The sequence below is a fragment of the Protobothrops mucrosquamatus genome, unplaced genomic scaffold (genome assembly GCF_001527695.2).
Source record: "Protobothrops mucrosquamatus isolate PMUCROS unplaced genomic scaffold, P.Mucros_1.0 scaffold192, whole genome shotgun sequence".
NCBI classification, from domain to species: domain Eukaryota; kingdom Metazoa; phylum Chordata; class Lepidosauria; order Squamata; family Viperidae; genus Protobothrops; species Protobothrops mucrosquamatus.
The window spans coordinates 79,249-105,491 of record NW_015386548.1 but is presented as its reverse complement, the minus strand read 5'-3'; the positions used below and the strand labels follow the sequence as shown (position 1 = coordinate 105,491).

Sequence of the window (26,243 nt, the reverse complement as noted above, 5' to 3'; positions counted from 1 at the left end):
ATCTAGAATGTCAAGCGTATTACCCCCAATAATCTGGATCCTCATTTTACTGCCCTCGTAGTCAACCCTGGGCCCTGTTAGGATCAAACTCCAGGCTGCGGGCAGAGTTAGACTTCAGTACTGCATTCTAACCCTTGCGCCACCATGGCTACATATATCTATGGCAGGCCTTCCAAAATTCTCCACCAAAGCTATTAAAAACTACATATCTACATTGTAATTGGTTTGTGTTATTATGTTTTCTATTGTAATAAATGAGCAGACATCATTTGGGAGGCCTATCAGAATCTATATTCTAGATGTGTGACTTCTTTATTATCCCTGGTATTTTATGTTTCAGCTATATAACATGTTTCCCATGCTTGGCTATTTTTTTGCCACTCGTAAGAAAGTCCAGAATAACAGAAAGGAATTGTATGCTTTCATCAATGAAAACTTCATCCAATGTTTCAACAATCTGGATGAAAATGACACAAGAAACTTTATTGATTCATATCTCGTACAACAGCAACAGGTAATGAAATGTGCTAGAAATGGCACCTTGAAGTTTCCCATCAAGTTGTATTTGTAAATGGAAGCACATGCAGTTGACAAGAATATTTATTATAAAAGAAAACAAACTTAGCAAATTGGCAATGGTCTCTAAAAATTGAGCAATCATTCATTTTGCCTGATTTTTAGCGCTCTAATTTTGAAAGGCTTGTATTATGGTCACTAATCAGGACTACTGCAGTTACCAATCAACACTTAGCCTAATCTTCTTAGTGTTTGATCACCCCAAGTTAATAATAGTCCAGAACTCATGATTTCCTAGTTTCTACCTGATGCCTTAACCACTATGCCGAACTGGTTCTCTATTTACATTTACACATACCTTGTGTAATGATTTATTTACATACGCACATACAATCCAGATATAGAAACTTATAGTTACTCAGTCACTGACTGACTGACTGACTGACTGACTGACTGACTGACTGACTGACTGACTCACTCACTCACTCACTCACTCACTCACTCACTCACTCACTCACTCACTCACTCTTTTCTAATGATGGTTATGAGATCTATATAAATAAAAATGTAAATGTTCATTTGTTCAAAATCTTAAATCTCTGAAAGTTCTTTACCGATTGCTTTGAAATTTTGACACAACGTTGCATTCGAATACATGCATGTTTTTATATACCTATATTATATAGATGTCACACCTGTGACAGGTAAAACATGCTTTTTTTGAAAAACAGCACCATCTGTTGGACATAAAAGCAACACACGCTTTTACCAGACTGAGCCACAGCAACGCGTGGCCAGGTACAGCTAGTTGAAAATAAAAGAAAATAAGAAATGTGTGTGGAAGTGTAACCTCCTAGGTAATAACTTTCATGTAGATAATCATTTGTAAAGCTTCACACAGACATTAAATAAGATTTGAATAGAATGAGATTCTATCTTCAGAGCTTAATTGGATCTGAATACAGTCAAGAAGTAGGAGAGGAATTATAACAGCCACAGAACCATTTTGGAAACAAACAAATAGAAAACATTCCAAAAATGCTATTAAGGAGAATTAGCAAAAATTGCACTCTTCATGTATCTCTTGCAATAAGAGTTTTGATCAATTCAGACTCCTACTTCTCATGAACCTGTATTGGAATTTTTTTCAATCATGTACTTGGGGCAACTTTGGTATATTTACAATCATTGTAAATATATTTGAAGCAACACTGGCAACACCTTTTTAACCATTTTCCCTAAAAGAAGAATGCAAATAAATAATTGGAAGTTTTTAAGAATTTTGAACTCCATTGTGAGTTTTTTAAAAATTAGGTCACATTAATCTTTTTTTCAATGCATTTGGCATTCACTTCTCCTGTCAAACTGTTTATAACATGTTCTTTTGCCCATGTAAAAAATCTCCTCAACCTAGCAGAGACTAAGATTGTACAAAACATTATGAATTCAAGATGTTCTGGGAACTATTTTAGTCTTTAATTTTGCATATTTTTAATTCAGGTCATTTTTACTACATTTTTTCACAAGGCAAATTGTAAAAAAAATTATAGAGAAGGCTGGTTTGTCTTTGCAATGTGTCCTGGAGTGCATTCTTTTAGAACCAGTTTTAAAACCATTTTTTTCTTTTAATTCTAGGAAAGGAAGACCCAAAACAATGGATATTTCCACCATAAAAATTTAGAAGAATCTGTGATGAATATATTTGTTGCTGGTGTGGACACAGTTTCAAGTACTCTATTTTGGGCCTTTACTCTAATGATGAAGTACCCTTTAATTCAGAGTAAGTGCTTTACAATTTGTCAACTTCCATTATTTTAGTACATCTTGATTTCAGGTAGGCAATATTAGATGTGGAATAACTAAATTACAGTGACTTTGGTAATGCCTGAATAAAGGGGGCAAAAAAGATATATAATTCTATTTCCTATTTTGTGTTCTGACCTGAATCATGCAGAAGCACAAATGGACACACCTGCCTACAGCATCTTAAAACAATTGAGTCCTTTCCAGGTTTTGCATTTCTCTCTGTGCTCCAGAGCGTGCTTTGGAAGTCGAATCCAAAGCATGGTGTAGCTCTATAATTTAGTGATGTTAGTAGTACATGTTATTAGCTACTGGAAAACTATAATGGTACAAGAAGTCAGCTTCTAGGGTCTCAATCTACATCTATTATATTATCTACAATATGTATAGCCTGCTCAAACCAACAGACACTCCAGGCAGGGCACATCTAGTGAATTTGCTATACATCAGCAGTTTCCAGAGGAAATATGGTTTTATCCTAAATGCTAGGATATAAATATAGATCTCCTGCCCACTGTATGCATCACAATTTAATATTTCCAAGAATTGGCACTATAACCAACATCATGAGATTATTTTACTGGAATTTACTGTTTATTATCTCAGAAAAAGTCCAAGAAGAAATAACAAATGTTGTTGGATATGCTCAGCCAAGAACCGAACACCGAACAAAAATGCCATACACAGATGCTGTAGTCCATGAAGTTCAACGATATGCCGATGTCGTTCCCTTAAACTTGCCACATGCAACTACAGTGGATGTTAACTTTAAGGGTTACTTCATTCCAAAGGTGATTGTATCTGTATTGTTCATTTCCTAATCTCAGTTGATTACATTCAGTTCATTTATTATAGTACAACAATAAACAATCTTCAAAAGCTTTCATAAATCACTTGCCACAGGCTCTATTAATTCTAGGAATGTAGTAATCTGGCATATTTGATTTTATTCAAACTCTATGGAGACACAAGCTTGCATATACCTAGATAGAGTAAAGTGTATATTGTGTGTGTGGGGGGGAGAGCTACAGTAATCTATGGTAGCCAAAAAAGTAGAGTTTATATCATCATAATGATCAAATAGGAATGCAAGTTATTCTTAAGAATAACTAAGCAATGATGTTTCTCATAGATCCTAATACATTATCAGAGAATATGTATTGTAAGTGAAGCCTTTTCATTCTGCCATCTGTATGTAACATAAGAGACCATACTATGTAAGGAATATCTGCAGGAATGAAGACTCTGAAGTCTTAATGTTTGGAAAGCATCCATATATTAAGAAGCTTTCTATTGCAGATACCTCATTCTCTATACATACAGGGGAACACAGGGAAAATGAGGGAGTATATGGATTAAAGAGGTTTAAAAGTTCTGAGTGTACCTTACTAAAACTAAGAACTATGGAACTCAGTGGCGTTTACTACTAAGGAAGCAAATGTAGATATTTGTGCTTGCAATCCAGCACAAATGCCTATAAAAATCCATTTTATTGTTGCAAGTAGAAACAAAGACCCAAGGAAGCTCAACAAATTAAGAGTTTCTCTATACAGGTCAGATTAGGTGATTGGACAGAATAGTGCCTCTGGTATCACAATGAAAATTTCAGGATTATACAATAACTTGGTGCATGATGTACCAGCTTGATTTTTAAATTACCCATTGCTTTCTCTTTATAGGGCACCCATGTGGTTCCGTTGCTGACTTCTGTGCTACACGATGAATCTCAGTGGGAGAGACCTCATGAATTCTACCCTGAACATTTTCTCAACACTGAAGGAAAATTTGTAAAAAGAGATGTATTCATGCCTTTTTCTGCAGGTAGCCATTTATTTTTTTTAATAAAAATGAATAAAATGATATTTAGCTTTTCTCCCTGATTAAAATCTCCCAAATAAGCTAATAGTGTAAGAATTAAGAATTAATAGTGTAATTAATTAATATCATTTAGGTTTTATTCTGTTCCAAGTCCCTGCTACCTTAGAAATACTCTGTGAGAAATAACAATAACAATAAGATAACTATAAGAACCAACTCACTGTGAGAAACAAACCAACAAATGTACAATACAGCTGCAGTTATAACTGAATACTTGGGATGCAAAATCAACAGAGAAGAAAAAAAATCAAACAGTGCACCACAAAAATGGAAGATTAGACTGGAAAATAAGATCAGCAAGTTGAGATCAGATGCAAGCAAGGTAGAACCGATGAAAGAAAAGAAGCTGAAGAACAAGAAGACCAAAGAATACCTAATCAAGAAATACCACTTAGAAAGAAGGAAGATCAAGGAAGCAGCGGAAATAATAAAGCAGCAAATAACAGCTAGAGCTAAGAAGATCAGCAGATACAAAGCTCGAATTGCAAATTATGGGCAGAACCTCCAATTTCAATCCAATTGGAAATGAAACTGCACTGAATCGGTCAGTACCTGACAAGGAAGAAACAGTGCAGTTCTGGGCACAGCTATGGGATAACCCAAAGATACAAAAATACAACAAAGATGCAGCTTGGTTAAAAGAGGTGGATAAGAATAAAAAAGAAATTAAAATGAAAGTACTAGTAATAACAGCAGAAATGAACAAGAATTGGTCAGCACCAGGTGAAGATGAACTGCATGGTTTTGGTTGAAACATCTAACTGATCTATACCTACTCATTGCCAACATACTACAAGGAGGTGAAATTGAAAAGTGACTAACATTTGGGGAAACCTACCTAATAATGAAATATCCAGCAAAGGGGGCAGCATCAGGCAACTACAGGCCAATTACTTGCATACCAACAAGTATCAGGTTTCTAATTGGTGTGGTAGCTGATGTAGTCCAACAGCATCTAATTGAAAACAATCTCTTTCCACTTGAGCAGAAAGGAAACTGCCCCAATAGCACAGGAACAAAAGATCAACTCCTAATTGACACAATGATTTTGGAAAACTGCAAGAGAAGGAAGACCAATCTGAATGTAGCATGGATTGAGTACAAAAAGGCATTCTACTCTCTGCTACATGACTAGATAATCAAGTGCCTAAAATTTACAGGAGTCAATAGAAATATCAGAATGATTGTGCAAAGATCAATGTACAATGGAAGAGACAATTGCAAGTCAATGATGAGAGACTGGAAGTGGTTAATATCAAGAGACGAATAGTTCAAGTAGATTCACTATCACAACTACTATTGGTCATTGCACTGTTTTCTCTGTAAACAATACTCAATAACTCAGGCCATGGCTATCAAAAACATCTGCCAGACTATCCCACCTCCTTTACATGGATGATCTGAAGCTGTATGGAAAAACTCCATCTGAAATAGAATCGCTGGTCCACACTGTCCGTATATATAGCCAAGATATTGCAATGGAGTTTGGATTGGACAAATGTGCCACACTCACTAACAAACAAGGAAAATATTGAAAACTGAAGGAATCAAGATCCCATGAAAATAATATTAAGAGTCTGGATGAAGATGATTATTACAAGTATCTGGGTATCTTCAAGCTGATAACATCAAGCACAATGAAGTCAAGAAAAAGATTACAGGTGAATACATCAAGAGAGTGAAGAAGATCTTAAAGTCCAAACTCAATGGAGGAAAGTCCATCAGGGCAATCAACATCTGGGCAGTTCCAGTCATTAGATACACAGCTGTAATAGTGGACTAGAAAGGAAGACTAGAAAAATAATGATAACAAATCATGCCTTTCATTCATGGAGCGACATTGACAGACTCTACCTACCAAGATAAATAGGTGGGTGTGGAATGTTGCAAGTATATCAGATAGCTGAAGAAGAAGGCTTTGGAAGAATATTTGAAGGACAATGAAGAAGATGCACTGAAATTGATATTCCAGGAAGGCTTACTGATTACTGGAGAGACCAAACTGGCCTACAAGAAAGACCAAATGAAGAACAGAATGGAGGCATGGGAAAATAAAGCACTTATATGGCCAGTACATTAAAAAAAATAGCAAGAAAGCAGATAATGACCAGACCTGGCAATGGCTAAGAGCAGAAAAGTTGAAGAAAGAGACCAAGGGACTAATTCTGGCTGCACAAGACCAAGCCTTAAGGACAAATGCATACAAAGTCAAAATTGAGAAGACAGGAACAGACTGTAAGTGCCGCCTATGCAAAGAAGCTGAAGAAACAAGGGACCACCTTGTAAGCTGCTGCAAGAAGATCACCCAGACTGATTGCAAGCAGTGGCATGAGAATGTAGAAACAATGTTGCATTGGAAGATCTGCAAGAAATATCATTTGCCTGCAAGCAAGAACTGGTGAGACCAAAAAATAGAGAAAGCCATAAAAATGAAGAAGTTAAATTGCTCTGGGATTTTAAAATTCAAACAGACAGGCACCTGCCACATAACACCCCATACTTAATAATTGTCAATAAGAAAGACAAAAAAAGTCTGGATAGTGGACGTGGCAGTACCTGGAGACAGCAGAATAGAAGAGAAAGAACTGGAGAAGATAACAAAATGCAAAGACCTACAAATAAAAATAGAACGATTGTGGCAAAGGCAAGCAAAGATAGTACTAATAGTAATAAGTGCCTTGGGTGCAATCCCAAAACAACTGGAGCATCACTTGAACATCATTGGCATTGACAAATTCGTTCATCAGTCAATTGTAAAAGGCGGCTTTACTGGGAACAGCTTCCTTCCTGTGACAATATCTGTAACACCATCGAACATCCAGATCTGCCTATCCCAGGTCCTTGTTAAGGACTCGATAGGTAATCAAAAATACCAGACCCAGTCTGAACAGCTGGCTGACTGTGCGATGATCAATAATATTAATAGTAGTAATAGTAATAATAATAATTTTATCAATTTATTTGTTGAAATGTTGATACACTTCTGAGATCCATTATAGGGGTGTCCTTAGTGGTAGCATTATTCTTCTGTATGATTAGTCAGTAAGGTCTCAATTTTATAGTGAACTCTCAAACCAATATATCACGAGAAGGTGGAATAAAATGTTATTAACACAGCTAATAAATCTGTTTCTTGTTACAGGTCGGAGAGTATGTCCAGGTGAGACCCTTGCCAAAACAGAAATATTCATGTTCTTTACTAGTCTTCTGCAGAAATTCATTCTCCAACCAGCTCCTGGATTGTCAAAAGAAGACCTGGACATGACCCGTGCAGTTGGGCTTACCACACCTCCCAATACTTACACATTATGTGCTCTACCATGTTCTTAAAATAGGAACATTCAGCAATTCATTAGTCTGAATTGCTCAGCTGCATCTGTCTCTCTTGGAACCTTTTGGTGGCCTTCATTTATGCCTTCTCTGAAACATTAAAGATACCACATATGATTCTGATGAGTCGCATCAAATCAGTAGTAGACAAAGGATACCTTAAAATGCGATCTTAGTTATTGTATCAATCACTATAAAGAACAATCAACAAACTGGTCCAATGATTTTGACCAATGATTACATTAAACAGGAAATCCCCTCTCTTTCTTTCCAGGTAGCATGGCTACAGTATAAGAATATCATTTGTTAAGCAGGAACAGGCAATGGGGAAACAATAAATGTGAACTAACTAACCTCAATTCCATTTTTTGCTAATGACTTATTCATTGTTGCTGTATTTTCCCACTTCACCAAAGATTAATCATGCGACTTAGAGAAAAATTTGTTCTCCACATATCAGAAAATATTATTTTGGGTTTGATGCAAACCTGAAAACAGGTCTGTTCCCTGCTTCTCTTTCTAAGGCATCTGTGAAGGGAAATGATGGCGATCAAAGGGAACGTATTGAACAGAAGGACAACTGTGGAGCCACTTTCATTCATCCTGAAAGATGATAAGAACATCTCCAGATTCCTATATGCATAGGAATATAATTTCCACATGTTCCCTATTCATATGTGTACATCAACATGTATGTACATGTGTCCAAATGGATACAGGAATAAAGATATAGTACTCAAAGTGCAGGTTCATATACTGCACTTTAGAGAAGCAGGCAATAAGAACGTGAAATTGGGGGAAATGACTCAAAAATACTTGTGTCAAATAATATCTGAGAATCATGCCTTCCTTTTAGAAATGGAAAGGGGAAATAATAGAGTCCATGAGTTTATCATTACCTTGCCCAGGATCTCAGTTCTTGAATTAACACTGCACACTGGGAAACATCAGAAAGTTTTTGTGTTTGAAAGGAATATAATGGTCTTAAGCTATCTTAAAACTTTATTGGTTTGTTAGTCCAAAGGTTTCATGGATCAGATCCACTTCATCAAATCCATGGAATATAGTCCTGAGGATCTGTCATTCACAGCAAAGCCCGGCTCATAATCACTCATGCCCACCTTGCTTCTTTTTTGGATCTCTGCAATGCCCTACTCTACATGAAATTGCCCTTGAAGACCACCTAGAAATTTTAACATGACCAGAATGCTGAAGCACACACAGGCTTGTGAATCCCAAAGTTCTTCATTGTTACACTACTACTGCATAAGTTTCTTTCTGGGGCAATTCAAGCTGCCGATTATCAATTTTAAAGCCCTAGATGGCACAGAACCAGGTTGTTTGAGGGACTGCCTCTTCATGGTGATGTTTACCTGTCTGGCTAGATTTTATAAAGTAGTCTCATTCTAGGACTGCTCTGTTAAATGTTGTCATCTGCAGAGACCTCATAACTGAGCCATAACTGAACTACAAATGGCCCATACCTCTCTTGCTTTCCAGAAGGCCTTGAAGACCTGGCTTTTCCCTGAGACATTGGGTCAGAATGGGAACCAAGCCCAACCACTTTTTCTTGAGGATAATCTTATGGAGCCTATGGTGTGTTAGAGTTTTATTTTTGTGGAGTATTCATATGTTGGATTGTTTCATATAATATAATCAGACAGATGATGATGATGATGATGATGATGATGATGATGATGATGATGATGATGATATCCATTCAATCATGTCTAACTCTTGGTGATTCTATGGGCCAGGCCTCTCCATGTCTTCCGATCTTGTACTATTTCTTTGAGTTGTTCTCTGCTCTGGCTGGTGTCAGTTTTGAAGTTGCCAGTCACCATGTTCTTCGGCAGCCTGGTTTCCTTTTACTGCTAATTCTTCCAAGCATAGTTGCTTTCTCCTTTAAATTCCCCTGCATGACATGGCCAAAATAAGAGAGATGTGGTTTTGTGATTTTTGCCTTCCAGTGATAAGTCTGGTGATATGCGCTCCAGTACTTGCTTGTTAGTCACCTTTGCTGTCCAAGGAATATGCAGGAGCCTTCTACAGCATCATAGCTCAAACACGTCAATTTTCTTCGTGACTTGCTTTATCAAGTTCCAACTTTCACAACCATAGATTGCTACAGGGAACATAGTTTGATTACCAAGCTGATGTCAGGCAGCAAGATACTTTTTTTCAAATACAAAAAAAATACCATTTACAAATCTGGGATCCTTTTGTTCACTGAAGTTTCTGTACTCATTTCAGAATGCAGTTAAATCTTGTCATTTTACAGTGGCTGGGATATACTTTGACTGATTCCACTTCCTAATTTTTTGTTTTCTCCATTCTGTTGTCATCATGATTTGACAGGGATCTTGCAAGCGTTATTGAGGAAAGAGACAAAAATATCATTTTCAATGGGCAATGTGGAAATATCATTACTTCTTATTTCATATGAATGATTTTATTTTTATCCATCAGAATTACAGTGCTTTATATCATAGAATTAGGATTAGGATTGGGTTGACTTTGGAACTTCAAAGATGTATTTTTATATTGGAAAAGCTATTGAAATTTCAAAATAGTGTATTCTATTCCTTTCTGTTTTCTTATTCCTTGCTTTTTTTCCCCTTTTCTGGTTTTTGTTGTATTTTATTTATTTATTTTCCTTTTATTCTTCCCCACTCCTGTTTTCACATATTTTTACATAGGCTTATATGTGAGATTCCTTACATTTACATCTGTTCATATGTGTTCTCAAATGTAATCTATACAAAAAATTAATTCAAACATTTTTTTTAAATAATCTCTGAGAGATATAGAGTTCCTCTAGTGGAGTTAGTCATAGTCAGCTAGACTAAAGAAGGAGAGAATTAAAGGTATTTATAAATAAGAACTTGGCATCTCTAAACTCTTTCAGTTTTATTATCAGTTTAGTACATCAAAAGACAACCATAGGCATACAAACATCTATAAATAAACAAAACCAGCTGCTTTCCAAATATCTTTGGAAATATCTTTTCCAAGGTAAAACTTCTTCGCAGCAGTAATGGCTGAGAGGGAAGAACATATTGTTTGTTAACAATGTTTGGTCAGGCAGTAATAGAGCACTTTGCAACAGCAGAGCAATAATCTTTGCTCAGTCTTGGCTCTTACATAGTTCATTCTGTCCATTTTTAAGCTCCTGATTAGATATTGAGTTTGTTGTTTCTGTTTAAGCATAAACCTTTTAGAGATATTTTCTCTGTGTGTGTGTTGTATGTGTGTCTGTATAATGCTTATTGCACACATAGTTTTTCTGCCTATTTTATAGAATAAAATGCAACACAAAAAAGTACCTAAATGCAATATAAACTGCATAAATTAGTATTAAATGGCCGCCTGGTGTTGAAAAGAGTTCAACGGGAGGCACAATTTGACATTTTGAGATTAGGATACGCAGGGCTTTTTTCTCATAGAACGCCCAGAACGGAGTTCCAGCACCTTTTTTGGATGGAACCTTGTAGGGTAGGCAAGGCAGGTTGTATGACATGTGTGAGTTCCGGCACCTTTTTTTTTTTTTTTTTTTTTTACAAAAAAAGCACTGAGGTTACAATAGACTAAAAATGGCTACTACTGAGAACATTTTTCCTAGCATCCAGCATGCAGACACTGTTCAGTAGATGCTAGACTGGCAATCTCTTGTGTAGGGCAAGTTACCACTAAACATATAAGCAGGGCTTTTTTTCTCATAGAACGCCCAGAAATGGAGTTCCGGCACCTTTTTTGGATGGAACCTTGTAGGGTAGGCAAGTATGGTTGGGTTGTATGACGTGTGTGAGTTCCGGCACTTTTTTTTTTTCAAAAAAAGCACTGCATATAAGAACTAAAACTGTGTTGATAACTCTGAAGTTGGTCTGAAAATACATAGCCACAGGTAAAGCATGAGTGCGAGTATAGGAATAAATTGGAGAAATTTAAATGCAGAGGACATTACTTTCAGTTGGTTCAAGTAAAACAGCGTTTTTCACCCTCATCCCTGTTTCTGGAATTAACTGGTGAGGAGAAACCTCAATGCATTCTCAGTTCATATCTTTAAAGAGTTAAATGGGAGAAATACTCAGAAAATTCTGATATATATTCAAAATATCTTACTATCTTCAGTTTAATTATTACCAAGGATGGCCATGAGATACTCATCTAACATTAAAAGGGGCCATTCTTACAGGTAATCTTCACTTTCAGCTAGGTTTAATTCTTCTGTTCCTTTTGGAGCTTTTCAGTTGGCAGATACTGTCTCTGATCAAATTGTGTTGCAAATGTTCCATTAGAGTCTCTAAAGAACTTGCCTGTTAAAAAGAAAAATGGGTTGGATGGTTCCTATTTCAATACTGTTCCTATCTACACTTATGATTATGCTCCTTTTGAGAATGGGCAACTCCTGGAAGAAGAGCTCCAAAGATTTTCCACCAGGACCCAAGCCTTTGCCTGTTGTTGGAAACCTCCACATCATGGATCTGAAGAAACCTTACCAGACAATGTTAGAGGTAACATTTTTTTATCCTTTCGGTTGCAGGGAAAAATTGCAGTATTCTCTGACTTTTGTAAGCCAGGGAAATTAAAGCTTGCTCTGACTAAAGAGAAATGCTCTTATTAAATCAAACGGCTCATTCATTCCCAACAAATAAAAGAATGTCCTATTTGTTCTTTTTTTTAAAATCTAAGCCCTGAATCTAGGTAGATCTTGATAGGCATCAACATAATATATTACTATAGAAAGACAAAATGGATAGTTTTGAGATGAGGGTTTTGAAATATGTGTGGACCATGTTCAGTTTAAAATAACTCCAACTTATTTTTATTCCCACCCCAAAACAAATAAAAACTTGGTATAGTTTTCAGTAAACAACGGCATATATCCATATAAATAGTGTAAATGCTGTACATTATATTAGAAATATCATGTTTCCCAAACTGTTTATTAGGGGTAAATTTAAACAAAAATGCATATCTTTGAGAAACGTACAGAAAAAGTGATCGCACCATAAATATATTTGGACATTGAACAACTTTAAGATTGGTTAATTGAGGGAAACCCAAATGGATCCATTTATTTAATGTTCAGAGGATTCAAAGAGTTTCATGAATGAAAGCAAGTGATTAAATCCCTTCTGAAAAAGATGGGTGGGTCACAAAAGGGGGCAATGCCCATGCTCACTAAAATCCAGTCACAACATTTGAAACTCACCCAATACCTAAAACTCCACAGTCCTCTCTTCTCTGTCCTTGGCTTTCCAATACTCTCTCTATCAGGGGTCCCCAAACCCTGGGCCACGGCTCACTACCGGGCCATGACCTGTTCTGAACCGTTGGGCAAGCATGTCCGCACTCAGCTCATTTGTGCAAGTGGCAGGTGCTTGCACTTACACGTGAAGCTCCATTTTCAGGAGCTCTCGTGCAAAGCTCCATTTTCAGGAGCTCACACATAAGCCTGCAACTCACATGGAACCATTCCCTGTCCCTCCCCACCAGCCCACTAAGACAGAAAGCTTAGAGACCACTGCACATAACCTCCTCCCTCCATCTTTTTCTGCCCCAGATTCTAATGTAGAATCTGCAGCAAAGTCTTACTACTTCTTAGCCTGTACATTTCATAAATGGTCTTTTTTCTTAGGTAAATATTTTTTATTATTGTGGATGTGTATTTCAATCTGCAAAATGTACATATTCTCATTGTGATTTATAAAGGGTCACTTTTTTGACCATAGCTATCTCTCTTCCTTTCTTTTTTCCAGCTATCCAAACAGTATGGACCTGTGTTCAAAATCCAACTGGGAGTCCAGAAAATAGTGGTGCTAACAGGATATGAGACCATAAAGGAAGCTCTGATGAATAACGCTGATGTGTTTGCTGAGAGGGCCCGCGTCCCCATATTTGAGGAGTTTTCAAGGGGTTTTGGTGAGGACCTCCATTCCATGGCCATACAGTTGGGAAACATATAACTGTACAATGGAGCATTTGTAACAAAGTTATCACAGGAGCAGTACAAATTAGATATGACTGAAACTAGTTTTTAATTTAAAAATAACTCAGCTTGTTCCAAAATAATAAGTGAAAGAGGTATAAGGGAACACGGGGAAAAATGAAAGTATTTTTTTTTAAATAACTGTGGATAGCAACTGAAAAAGGAAAAACCATGTCAGAAACTAAATATAGGGAGTAACTACAGAAAAACAGTATAGTATAGCTCTTGCTAAGATTTAGTGCTATTCATTAGATAATTGTATATTCTGGAATAAACAATACCACAGGGTGATTTTTAAAAAGATGATGTATTTCTTTGCTTTCTTTAAAAAGTCACTAGCCAGTTCTCTGCATAGGGATGGTCTTTGTAATTATTCTGTTAATTGAGACCATAGATATCTTTCTCAAATTCTTCCTCTAATGATTATCTGGATATTTTAGCACAGAATTACTTGGCTCTTTCCCATGCATGACTTAGATCAGTGTTTCCAAACATACCAACTTTAAGACATGTGGATTTCAACTTACAGAATTGGCTGGGAAATTCTGGGAGTTGAAGTGCAGACATTTTTAAGATAGCAAAATTAGAAAACTTAACTGAATGTTTAAGAAATGTTCCTTGGGTTGGAAGAGCCAACTGGATGACCTGTAGAGAGTACCTCTCTTCACAATCAGTTGAAATTTTGAATACTCTTTGGTTTTTCAGGAGTAGCCTTTTCCCATGGTGAGAATTGGAGAGTAATGAGGCGATTTATGTTAACCACATTACGGGACTATGGGATGGGTAAGAGGTCTATGGAAAGCAGAATAGCTGAAGAGTGCAGTTTCCTGATAAAGAAGTTTGAATCATATAAAGGTGAGTTTGTGTTTCTTCTTGGGCTAAAGAGGTTATCTATCTTATGTTATCTTGAAGGGGTTGATGTTTCTTCATGACCTATTCCAGACTTGCAGAACTGTTGTTCTTTTTAAATAGTTTTTATTGAAGGGCTTTTACAATGCTAAAAGGTAATAAAAACTCAAATCAGAAAAAAAACTATAAAATAGAAAAAACACAAAGTGCAAATAGGAGAGAGAAAAGGATGAAAGAGAGAAAGAGAGAAGAATTTAAAAAAAAAGAAAAGAAAAGAGAGATAGAAAAAAAAGATTATTTAAAAAAAGAGTCATGATCTTTCTTGCAACAAATACAGGAAATTTAATAAGAGTCCCACGCCCTATGAGATTACATAATGGTTTGCCTCTTCCCATAAATACTCATCCTTATCCATTCACAAATCCAAAACTCATTGTGATTTCTGTCCAAATGTCATCAAATCATCCATAAAGATTTCCAGACGTTTATTTTAAAAATCCATTTTTTTACTCTGATTAAAGAAGCCAACTGATGCTAGAATCAAGGCAGTGAAAATACAATGTTAGTACATAGTTGTGATAATTTTATATTATATTAACATTTTGATGAAATTCTACATTTGATGTATAGGAACACCATTTGAATTCAGAGGAATTATGACTGCAGCTGTTGCCAATATCACAGTATCCATTTTAGTTGGGAAGCGATATGACTTTGAAGATCCAGGTTTTATTAAATTATTGAACTTGGCAAAAGAAAATGCCAGGCTTTTGGGAACCCCCTCAGTGCAGGTAATGATTATCCATCTGAAAAGCATTAAAAGCTCATTTAGTGTGTAGACACGGCAGTGTGCATTTTTCAGGATCCATTGCAAAATCCAGAATCTAATGTCTAATATAAAAAAACTTTGGAATGATTCAAAATATATATTTTAAAAGTGACACAATATTTCCATCATTCTTCCACTTAAGTATCCAAATATGTATGGAGGTATGTCATATTTATATCTATATCAAATGTTTCTTGAAATGGGAACTTGATGAAACTCTGGTTCCATTTTCCAGTCAATTTACATAAGAAAGAGACTGGACAGCCATTTGTCTGAAATGGTATAGGGTTTCCTGCCTGAGCAGGGGGTTGGACTAGATGACCTCCAAGGTCCCTTCCAACTTTATTATTATTATTATTATTATTATTATTATTATTATTATTATTATTATTATTATTATTATTATTATTATTATTATTATTATTATTATTAATATAGAATCTAATTCAAATGTGTTTCAATCACTAAGAATAACTAGATGAGAATTATATATGTTAATGAGAGCAACACGATATTAACTAGAACTATCTATGACAGGACCTCCAAAATTCTCCATCAAATTTGTGATGGAAAAATTTCGTGGATACTGCATATTGCAAGTCCTATGTTTAAGGAAACTAAAAGGAAGTCCATTTCTGAATTATAATAGCTCTATATTATTATCTATATATATAAACAGATATAATTTGATTCTGTAAAACTGCTTAGAGAGGGCTGTAAAGCACTGTGAAGCGATATATAAGTCTAAGTGCTATTGCTTTTGCTATTTGTAAAGTCTATCCAAAATGATATTCTAGGTATGTGTCTTCTTTTTTATCTTTGTTATTTTGTATGTTTCAGCTATATAACATGTTTCCCGTGCTTGGCTTCCTTTTTGGCACTCATAAAAAAGCCCTGAAGAATGGAAGGGGATTTAATGTTTTTGTCAAGGAAAACTTCATCCAATGTCTCAATAATCTGGACGAAAATAACCCAAGAAACTTTATCGATTCGTATCTTGTACAACAGAGAAAGGTAATGTAATGTGCAGAAATGACAGCTTGAAATTTTCCATCATATTTTGCAAATGGAAGTACCCGCAATTGGCAACAATCCTTATTATAGAAAAAAAGCAAACCTGGCAAATTCGCAATGGTCTCCAAATATTGAGCAATTATTTATTTTGCTTTCAGTACTCTAACATTGAAAGGCTGTTTGTATTATACTCACTAACCAGCATTATTATGTCACTAATCACACTTAGCCTAATTTCAAAGCACTTGAGAATCCTAGAATAATAATAACCCAGAATCTTTTTATATATTTTTTGTACATTATAATGTTATGAACCCCATAATGAATTCTGGCTCTGCATGGATATCAATAATGAACAATTTGCTTTTAATTCCTACAAGTTGGCACGCATTTGAGGAACATTATATTTAATTATGATTTGTTGTTGTTTTGATTCTTAGAAAATTTGCACAGAAAAGATGTTGTGTATTAACCCAATTTCATAGGGCTGTTATAAAACAGTTAATCAAGATGTTCAATTCAAATCCTTAACTGTCTGTATTATATATATTGCAAGCCTGTGTTTAGGAGGGAATGTATGCTTTAAACTCATTGGCTGCCGCTTAGTGGCGGTCCGTATAAATAGGAGTCAAGTGGCTGTTAGAGCAGCTTCTGTGTGGATTGAATAAACGAGCTACTTTCACTCCTGTGTCTTCAATGCCTCACTGTTCCCAGTATACAATGTGGCGACGAAGGTGGGATTATGCTGCTAAGGAAGGAAGAGCTGGAGGACTAAGAGCTAAGAGTCACTAAGGGGTAAGACCAGGCATCAGCGCCCTGGTAGGAACAGTGTTCCCCCCTTCTGCCTGCCAGCAAGCCATGCTGGAGGCATCACTATCCTAAGGGATCCGTCCCTAGGATTTGCACAGAAACCCTTAGCAGCATAAGGCATTGAGAGATGCAGTAACAGCTAGCTATGGCCAAAGTTGGCAAGCTATCCAAATTCGATGTATTGGACCCAGAACAATGGAGTTCTTATGTCTCTAGGGTCGAAAACTACTTGAGAGCGAACCAGGTCAGGGAAGACGGACTAAAAGCTGCAACCTTGCTATGCATATGCGGCCAGGCAACTTTTGACATAGCAGAATCTAATTGCCTCAGCCAGCTTGGAGTCAGTCACCTACGCTGACTTGAAAAGAAGACTCAAAGAACACTTCGAACCAAGACTGTCTATCATTGCATGGAGACACACGTTCGAGCAGAGAGAGCAGCAGCCAGGGGAGTCAGCTGCTGAATTCATGGCTGCCCTGAGACAGGCGCCCAGACTCTGCGAATTTTCAGATTTAGAGGATACGCTCAGGGACCGACTGGTATGTGGCCTGAGAAACAGAGACTTACAGCAGAGGCTGTTTGCAAAGGAGACCTTGACGTTCCTGGACGCTTTGAAAGAAGCGATGGCAGAATTCCTCCAGCCAGATTCAGAGAGAGCAGATGACCCAGATGAGGACATTGAGATTGACCGGGTGCAGAAGCTTCCAGGAAGAAGGCAGCGGCCACTTGACAAGGCAGCCTTCTTCCCTAGCTGTCCTGGCTGTGGAGGACAGCACCAGCACTCAGAATGCAGGTTTTGTACGGCTGTGTGTCGAGCATGTGGCAAACAGGGCCACATTGCTATTGTCTGTAAAGGTCACCAGAGGGAATCTCCACCCGAAGACTTCCCCAGGAGAGGTAAAGGGGCCCTGGGGCAAAACAGAGTAGGATATTGCTCCGGAAGGAGGAGCATTCTGAGAACAGGAGCCCATCGCCCCCTCAAAGAAAAGCTTAGACTAAGAGTCAAGCTACAAGGAGTTCCATGCTCAATGGAATCGGACACTGGGTCAGCCCTGTCCATAATCTCCTACAAAACTTTCTATTACATCTGCAGACATGGTGGGAAATGAGTCAGACTCAAGCTGTCAAATGTAGTGTTGACAGATTTTCAAAATTCACGTGTAGCGTAGCAGTTAAAGGCGAAGCTACGTTAAAAGTGAAGTTCAAAGAGTTTGAAATTTGAAGGCCAGTGCACAAGCCTGATCGGCCTAGACTGGTTTGATGCCCTGGGCATCCATGTGACTGGCATCAACAGAACCCAAACAGTGGATTTGGCAGCTGTCTGCCAGGAATTTGCTGATGTATTCAGCCCTAGCTTAGGCAAATACAAGGGAGCACCAATCGCCCTCTACCTTGATCCAACCATAACCCCAATCAGGATCAAGCCTCACAGAGTGCCTTTTGCCCTTAAACCCAAGATAGATGCAGAGATAGATAAGTTAGTGCAGCAAGGTGTGCTGCAACTGGTAGATTGCAGTTTGTGGGAAAACCCCATAGTCACACCATTTAAAGGAAATGGTGAAGTGCGCATCTGTGCTGATTATAAGTGCACCATTAATAAGGCACTTCAGCAGCATGCGTACCCGGTACCTGTAGTTAGCCACATCCTGGCATCATTACAAGGAGGTCGCTTATTCACAAAGCTGGACCTGGCACAGGCATATCAGCAACTACCTGTGTATGATGCCACTGCAGAGGCACGAACAATAGTTACCCATAGAGGGGCATTCAGGGTTCGTCGCCTGCAGTTTGGTGTCAGTGTAGCCCCAGGGCTTTTTCAAAGCATGATGGAACGCACGCTCAAAAACATTCCAGATTTGTGTCCTTATTTTGACGACATTCTAATTGCTGGGGAATCAGCAGAAATATTAGCAGAATGTCTAAGAGCTGCTCTTCAGTGCTTCCACGAAGCGGGGCTGAAGCTCAAAAGAGACAAATGTCAAATATGAGTGAACTCCACAGAGTTCCTGGGATTCCGGATAGACGTTGCCGGAATCCACCCCCCCTGACTCAAACAAAAGACATAGCTGCATATAAAAAGAGTATTATTGGGGTAGTTACATCAATTGCATAGAAAGTAATATACTGTATTTCAGAAAAAATATGTTCAAAGACTTACTATAACAGCTACATATTTTCAAAGGGTTTTTCTTAAATAATAAATTGTGAATATATTAAACATTGGCCAGATTTAGATTAATCCAACATCATTAACTGAAAGATGCAGGTTTTTGTATATGGCATTTCATTTCTTTAGCAAATGTCACTGGAGATGTAGAATCTTCAGGTGATGTGTTCTTGGCAAGATTTCAGAAGTGGTTTGCACTTCCTGCTTACTAAACCTGAGAGAGAATGACTGGCCAAGGTCACCCAGTTGGTTTCATGCCTAATGAAAGACTAGAATTCATGGTCTCTCAGCTTCGAGCCTAATGCCTTCATCAGTACACTAAACTGGCTCTCTACTTACATATACACATACATTATGCATCAATTTAGTTACCTACACACATACAATCCAGCTGCAGAAATTGATATACTCACTCATTTACACTCACTCATACATACACTCACACACAAAGACACTGAGAGAAAGCATAGAATTAATCTCTTCCAGTGATGGTTATGAAACTGAAGATTAAAAAAAAACCTCAGAAAGGTGCATGGAATTTTAACCTCCTGAATAATAAATTTCACGTGGATAATTATTTATAAAATGTGTAGCAATCCCAAAGGAGAGATGACAGTATCAAAGAGGATTTAAACCAGAATATTTTAGAACCAAAAAGATTCCTGTATTGAGAATGCGATCTTTGTGGAGTCGTGTGAAGATTCTGTCAATAGGTAATATCCATTAAATCTTAAGGACCAGCAGACAAGATTACCCATCGGTATTAAGGTCTAAACCTTGGCTGATAGAAGGTTCGACAGCAAACAGAAGTCATTGCAAAACCAGACTGAGCTGAATTTGGAACATTTTCAGAATGGTTGAAAAACGTCTGGTAAAGTCAGAACATTTTGAACTCAAAATGGACTACTTCAAGCTTAAAACATTTTGCATGCTAATAGTGCAGACCATTTAAATACCTTTTGGACAAGGCAGATTTCCACTGAGGAAGAGTGGAAATTTGGCTTTTTAAAAAATATCTGGACAGAACATTGCTAATTTGTTTTGGTGCAACTAAAGATTGCTTTAGAGAAGGCTGCACATTCTTTGCAATGTGTCAGGAGTGCACCGTTTTAAAACCAATTTTAAAACCAGTTCTTTCTTTTAACTCTAGGAAAGGAAGATCCAGAACAATGGGTATTTCAACCATAAAAATTTAAAAGAATCCGTGACAAATCTATTCATTGCTGGTGTGGAAACAGTTTCAACCACTCTATTTTGGGCCCTTACGTTAATGATGAAGTACCCTTTAATTCAGAGTAAGTGCTTTACAATTTGACAGCTTCCATTACTTTAGTGTCTTGATTTCAGGTATGTAGTGTTAGATGTGGAATAACTAAGGTAGGTGACAGTGACTTTGGATAATACCTGAGTGAAAGAGGGGGGAAAAGGCAAGGAATTCCATTTCCAATTTTGTGTACTGACTTGAATCATGCAGAAACACAAATGGAACACCTGCCTCAAAGCAATTTATTTTTTTCCATCCCTCTCTATGCTCCAGAGCATGTTTTGGAAGCCAAATCCAAAGCATGGTGTAGCTCTAGAATGTAATGAGTACATGCTATTAGTTACTGGGCAACTATGATGATGCAAGACATTGGAGTCTATTATATTACTTAGAATATGCAAAACCCAGTAAGACCAACAGAGGCTCCAGGCAGGGCACAATAAAGTCATATCCACACAAACACAAACCAGAATTATTAAAATCCTCATGAAATAATAACAATTCTCATAGGTTCCCAATGGCTTAATCTACCTTAGAATCTCAATGCCTGCTGAAACAGGACTACTTTTCTCCTGGCCAGCTCAGACTTGGAAGATGAAGAGGAGTTACAGGAGGGGTCACAGCCTGAGGGGATTCAGCAACCCTTTTTCTGTTTGAAAACCTTTTTAGTAATGAAATAAGATTTATCTTTGTTTTTCGACAGGCCGGGTTAGGATAGCTTTGGCAATTTTATGAAGTATCAGTAGGGTAGGTGGCATTTGTAGCTCCAAAGGAGATTCTTCCATACTGAGTGGGGTCTGCCACTCAGAAGGCCTGCTACCTGGTTCAAGAGGGGAACCAGCAACAGAATGTCTCTTCACAACCAAACTGGATGGTCAGGTTGAATTCTGGCACAGTGTTGTCTGATATATCACAGACAAGTGAAACTCAAGGCCTGAGGGCTAGATCCAGCTCATGATGTCTTTAGATCTGGCCTGCAAGCAGATTAGTAGTAGGAGGTGATGAGTATTTACTTCCTCGCTTCTTTGGGTGTCTTGTTAGTGGCAGAAGTGCTAGCAGAGGACAGGTCCAATGCATGGAGCTGTGCTGCAGCGGTAACCACAGGGGCAGGCAGGCATGGGTCTATGACTGCTCACAGTGGCCAGGTGGGCGTGACTGGGTAGGTCTTGCCAGGTAGGTGCATCCGGCTGGGCCCCATTGACTTGGGATGGTAAGGTCGGCATAGAACAAATCACACTGTCTAAATTGATGTGGGGACAACTCGGTGCCCCACAACTCCTCGCATCCCCAAACTGCTGGCAGTCAAGCATCCCTGCTCCAGTCCCTTGCTTCAGGGTGGGGTCCTGACAACTGAATGGAGTTGAGTGTTTACTGGCTGGATGCCCTTCCTGATGCCTACACAGAGTTTGCAGCAGATATTTTTTCTTTGCGCTTTGATAGAGAAACATCGGTCACTGTCTAGGATTGAACTCTCAACTATTCACTTCTAGGCAGTGGTGGGATTCAAATATGTGGACAACTAGTTCTCTGTGTGGATGCCGCTTCCAGAAGTCCATTCTGGGCTTGGGCAACAAAAAATTAGTTCCTGGTTCTGCCGAAGTGGTGCGAACCGGCTGAATCCCACCACCGCCTCTAGGCCACCACATTGATCGATCTGATGTATCACAGTATTATGTGTAAAAAGCACAGGGATCATATGTACAATTAAAGCTTCTGTCTTATTTTTCTCTGCATGCATTGTCAAGCTAGAAAAACTTCATGTTGTTTTGGACATTTTTCCCCTTGGCTTGTCTACAGAACCAGGGAGGAGAGTGGGGAGAATGGAATGTGTGTTGCAGCTGTGGAGCTGCAAGATCATCCACAAGTTTGTTTTGGAAACTGAAGATTCTTTTTCATAATAATTGTCTGGAGCTTAATTGGGTAATGTGACCTGCACTGTCAGGGGGAAAAGAGAGTTGCTATACATTTAATATACTGCTCTCACGCCAATTTAATCAGAGCTGACTTTTGCATTCATTAGTGCCAGTATGCTATGCTCAATAAAGCCTGGCATTAGAGATCACAATGTCTCAGGTGTGCTTGCTTTGTTGGGATCATGACCTGGAACTATGACATGTATCTTCTTTAATCTGAACTAGTGAATGCACTGTTCCTCCTCAATTTCCAGAAAAACTTTGGATCTCCTGCCATTGCAATTTTATATTCCCAAGAGTTAACACCATATCCAACACACTGAGTTTATGTTACTGGATATTATTGTTTATTATTTCAGAAAAGGTCCAAGAAGAAATAATAAATGTTGTTGGATATGCTCAGCCAAGAGCCGAACACCGAACAAAAATGCCATACACAGATGCTGTAGTCCATGAAGTTCAACGATATGCCGATGTTGTTCCCTTAAACTTGCCACATGCAACTACAGTGGATGTTAACTTTAAGGGCTACTTCATTCCAAAGGTGATTGTATCTGTATTGTTCATTTTCAAATCTAAGTTTGTTACATTCAGTCCATTTATTACAGTACAACAATTAACAATCTTCAAAAGCTTTCATATCACAGGCTCTATTAATTCTAGGAATGTTGTAATCTGCCATATTTGATTTTATTCAAACTCTGTGGAGGCACAAGCTTCCATACAGATAGAGCCAAGTGTATGTTGTGGGGAGGAAAGCTATATTAATCTATGGTAGCCAAAAAATCTGAGTTTATACCACCATAATGATCAAATAGGAATGCAAGCTATTCTTAAGAATAATTAAGTGACGATGTTTTTCATACATTCTGATAGAATACTTTATTTATTGACCCTTTTTGTTTTGCCATCTACATGTAACATGAGAATTTGCTGTGTAAGGACTCCTTTATCCATGGAGAATAAGGACAGGAAGTCTTAATGTTTCCTTGGATTAAGGAGCTTTCTATTGCATATGGAGAAGAACTATGGAGCTCAGTGCTGTTTACTATCAAGTAAACATCTGAAGATATATTTTTTTTGCTTGCAGTGCAGCAGAAAAGCCTTTCATAAGTCCATTTTATGGTTGCACAAATAGAAACAAAGACCCAAAGAAGTTCAACAATTCAAAAATCTCTCTATACCAGGGGTGTCAAACTTGCCATGTCAGGAGACGTGTTGCGACATATTGTGACTTTTTCCCCATTGCCGGAGCTGGGGTGGGCGTGGTTTCGGCATGACGCATTCGGCCCATGGGATGGCAGTTTGACATCCCTGCTCTATACATTCCAGAGTAGGTGATTGGGCAGATTAGTGCCCTGTGTACCACACTGGAAATTTTAGGAATACAGAATAACTTGGTGCATTATATACCATCTTGATTTTTGAATCACCTATTGCTTTCTCTTTATAGGGCATCCAAGTCATTCCATTGCTAACTTCTGTGCTCCATGATGAATCTCAGTGGGAGAGACCTCACGAATTCTACCCTGAACATTTTCTCAACACTGAAGGAAAATTCGTAAAAAGAGATGCATTCATGCCTTTCTCTGCAGGTTATTTTAAATGATATTAAAATGATATTTAGCCTTTCCCCTTGATTAAAATCTCCCCACATGGCTAGCAGACGTAAACGTTAATCATCAATAGTGTTTTAGCTGTTATTTTTGTCCAGGCCCCTGCTAACTTAGAAGTTCCCTGTGAGGAAGGTGATAATAGTAGTAATAACAATAATTTATTAAATTTATATGTTCACAGTTTAGAAAGAAATATAGCCATAAGCATTAAAGGGTCCAGCTGTACTTCTGAACATCTCTACTTTCAGTTTTATTGGCAGGGCATCCTAAGAATATTTTTAAAAAATAAATCATGACTCTGGTAAACAGAAATATTTATTCCTGCTGTTTCAGCACTGTAATAGGATTCATGATATACTTCAGTTTTGCAGACCAGTTATAGGAGTATTTTTTTTAAACAAATTTTATTGGTTTTTTTCTGTTTTACAAACAAGTGCTTAAGAATCAACGTGGTGGCAGGGCAATTAATTGTCCACAAACAAAGTCATGTTCATAAAGTTCAGATTAAATCATTAAAAACCCCTCTCTTTCCCCTCTAATAGCATATTATATTCAAATTAATATATTTCAATACAATTAAGTCAGTCATAACAATCCTCAATAACCTTTAATCAAAATAAATCCACAAATCCAAATCCTGTGTTGAGTTAACTATTTCAAATGCAATATTCCTTATTTCAAATCTAAATGCATAATTAACAGTTTGGGTGTCTCCCCATTGCCTTTTTCCTTAACATATTCAATAAACATTTATTAGTATCATTTCAAAACAGAAAAGAAAAAAAAGAACAAAAAATGAGAAACAAAGACAAAACCAAGAAAAAAGAAAAATACCTTACTATTTCTATTCTATTTTATAATCTATCAATATCAAATTCCTTTAACCTCCTCCCAAAATTACTATATCCAAAACATATTAATACATAAACAAACCTCTTAATTAAATTCAAACCTTTAATTAATTTTTATTCAATCTAACATCTTGTTTAACTGTCTTAAGCCATAAATCAGTCCATATCTAATAAGCTTTTTAAACCCATTACATAAAGCCTTAAGTCACACTCTTAAATCTTATTCTAGCTTTCTTTTTACGCCAAACAGGTTTCCATAACAGCGCCTCTATATCAATGAACAAGTCACTTTTTATGCCTTGTGGTGTCCTTTGTATCAAGCAGAAATGTCCCCTTTTCTGTTTTAGAGACCTAGTTCCTTTGTAAGTAATCCCTTGTTGTTTTAAAGAGTCAAATCTCCAAGTTTGAAACTGTTGAATAGCAGGCTCAGTTATGTCCAATTTTGTAGATAATAGTTGCTTATCCAAATTACCATAATTCTCAGTTTGTTGAGCTTGTCTGTCCATTTCTGTTGGTTTTAGAGTTGTAGGTGGTTTAATTACAGTCCTTTTTGGTTCCTCGGAGATCTCATCAGCATACATGTGAAGTAAAGTAGAATCTTCTTTACCCTTGGTTAATCCCGCTTCTGTTGTTTTTTGGTCTATAGAATGCTCAAATAAAGTCTGAGGGTCAATTTGTAAGTTCAAAGCAGGCTTTCTTTTTTATTTCCATAGTAAATTCTTTTATTTGCAAACATATTTCATCAGTAGCTTCATAAGGTTTTTCAAGTATGAGCTTATAGTCAAGTTGAACATAGGGTTGCTCCATTTCAAAAATAATTAGGAATAGTCTGTATCATTTAGTAGAGGCTGTGTTCAAGGAACATTTAATCAGTATCCACCCCCACCAGTACAGCTGTTAATTTTCTTTGTATTTTTCCTTTTATGGTAATCTGAAGGTCAAAGTCAGTCTCACCGTCAGAAAAAAGAGAGAGTTGCAATTTTAACTTTTTCCACAAGGTGTCCTCAGTACAATGTAAAATCTTCTCCCAGAGATCAGGAATCTCATAAACAAGATCAGGAAACACAGAAAAAAGGAGTCCAATAGCAGATTCAATATTAATTTTTTTTCCAAAACCCCAAAGTGAATTAAAAAAAAACAAAAATAGAAAAAAAAATCACTTTAAATTAATTCAGTCCATTTAAGCTTCTTTTTCCCACACTCACAAATGCCGCCTTCTTAGAGCAGGGAAATAATTTCAAAGGTGCTTTTTACAGGCACAAAAGAAAAAGGAAAACCAAGAGAGGGAGAAAAAAAAGTCTCCCCCGGCTCAGCCACGGTGGTTCCTGTGCTTAGATGTTCTTCTGACTTCTGGTTACAGCAGCAAGGTGAACGGCCATTTTAGTGGCCGGTCTTTCCACTGTCGGCCCAA

General features: G+C 37.4%; 2 protein-coding genes across 2 annotated transcripts in view; both read left to right on the top strand.

Moving 5' to 3' along the window:
* LOC107285556 (cytochrome P450 2K6-like) overlaps nucleotides 1-7,527 on the top strand; it is an 18,784-nt gene extending 11,257 nt beyond the window's left edge. The window contains exons 5-9 of the mRNA XM_015813757.1: nucleotides 341-514; nucleotides 2,152-2,296; nucleotides 2,926-3,110; nucleotides 3,999-4,140; nucleotides 7,340-7,527. Coding sequence (XP_015669243.1) covers nucleotides 341-514; nucleotides 2,152-2,296; nucleotides 2,926-3,110; nucleotides 3,999-4,140; nucleotides 7,340-7,527 — 834 coding nt within the window. The remainder of the gene's footprint in view (nucleotides 1-340; nucleotides 515-2,151; nucleotides 2,297-2,925; nucleotides 3,111-3,998; nucleotides 4,141-7,339) is intronic.
* A 4,331-nt stretch (nucleotides 7,528-11,858) lies between these two features.
* LOC107285555 (cytochrome P450 2K6-like) overlaps nucleotides 11,859-26,243 on the top strand; it is a 15,101-nt gene continuing 716 nt past the window's right edge. The window contains exons 1-8 of the mRNA XM_015813755.1: nucleotides 11,859-12,041; nucleotides 13,290-13,452; nucleotides 14,225-14,374; nucleotides 14,999-15,159; nucleotides 16,038-16,211; nucleotides 20,339-20,483; nucleotides 22,725-22,909; nucleotides 23,819-23,960. Coding sequence (XP_015669241.1) covers nucleotides 11,859-12,041; nucleotides 13,290-13,452; nucleotides 14,225-14,374; nucleotides 14,999-15,159; nucleotides 16,038-16,211; nucleotides 20,339-20,483; nucleotides 22,725-22,909; nucleotides 23,819-23,960 — 1,303 coding nt within the window. The remainder of the gene's footprint in view (nucleotides 12,042-13,289; nucleotides 13,453-14,224; nucleotides 14,375-14,998; nucleotides 15,160-16,037; nucleotides 16,212-20,338; nucleotides 20,484-22,724; nucleotides 22,910-23,818; nucleotides 23,961-26,243) is intronic.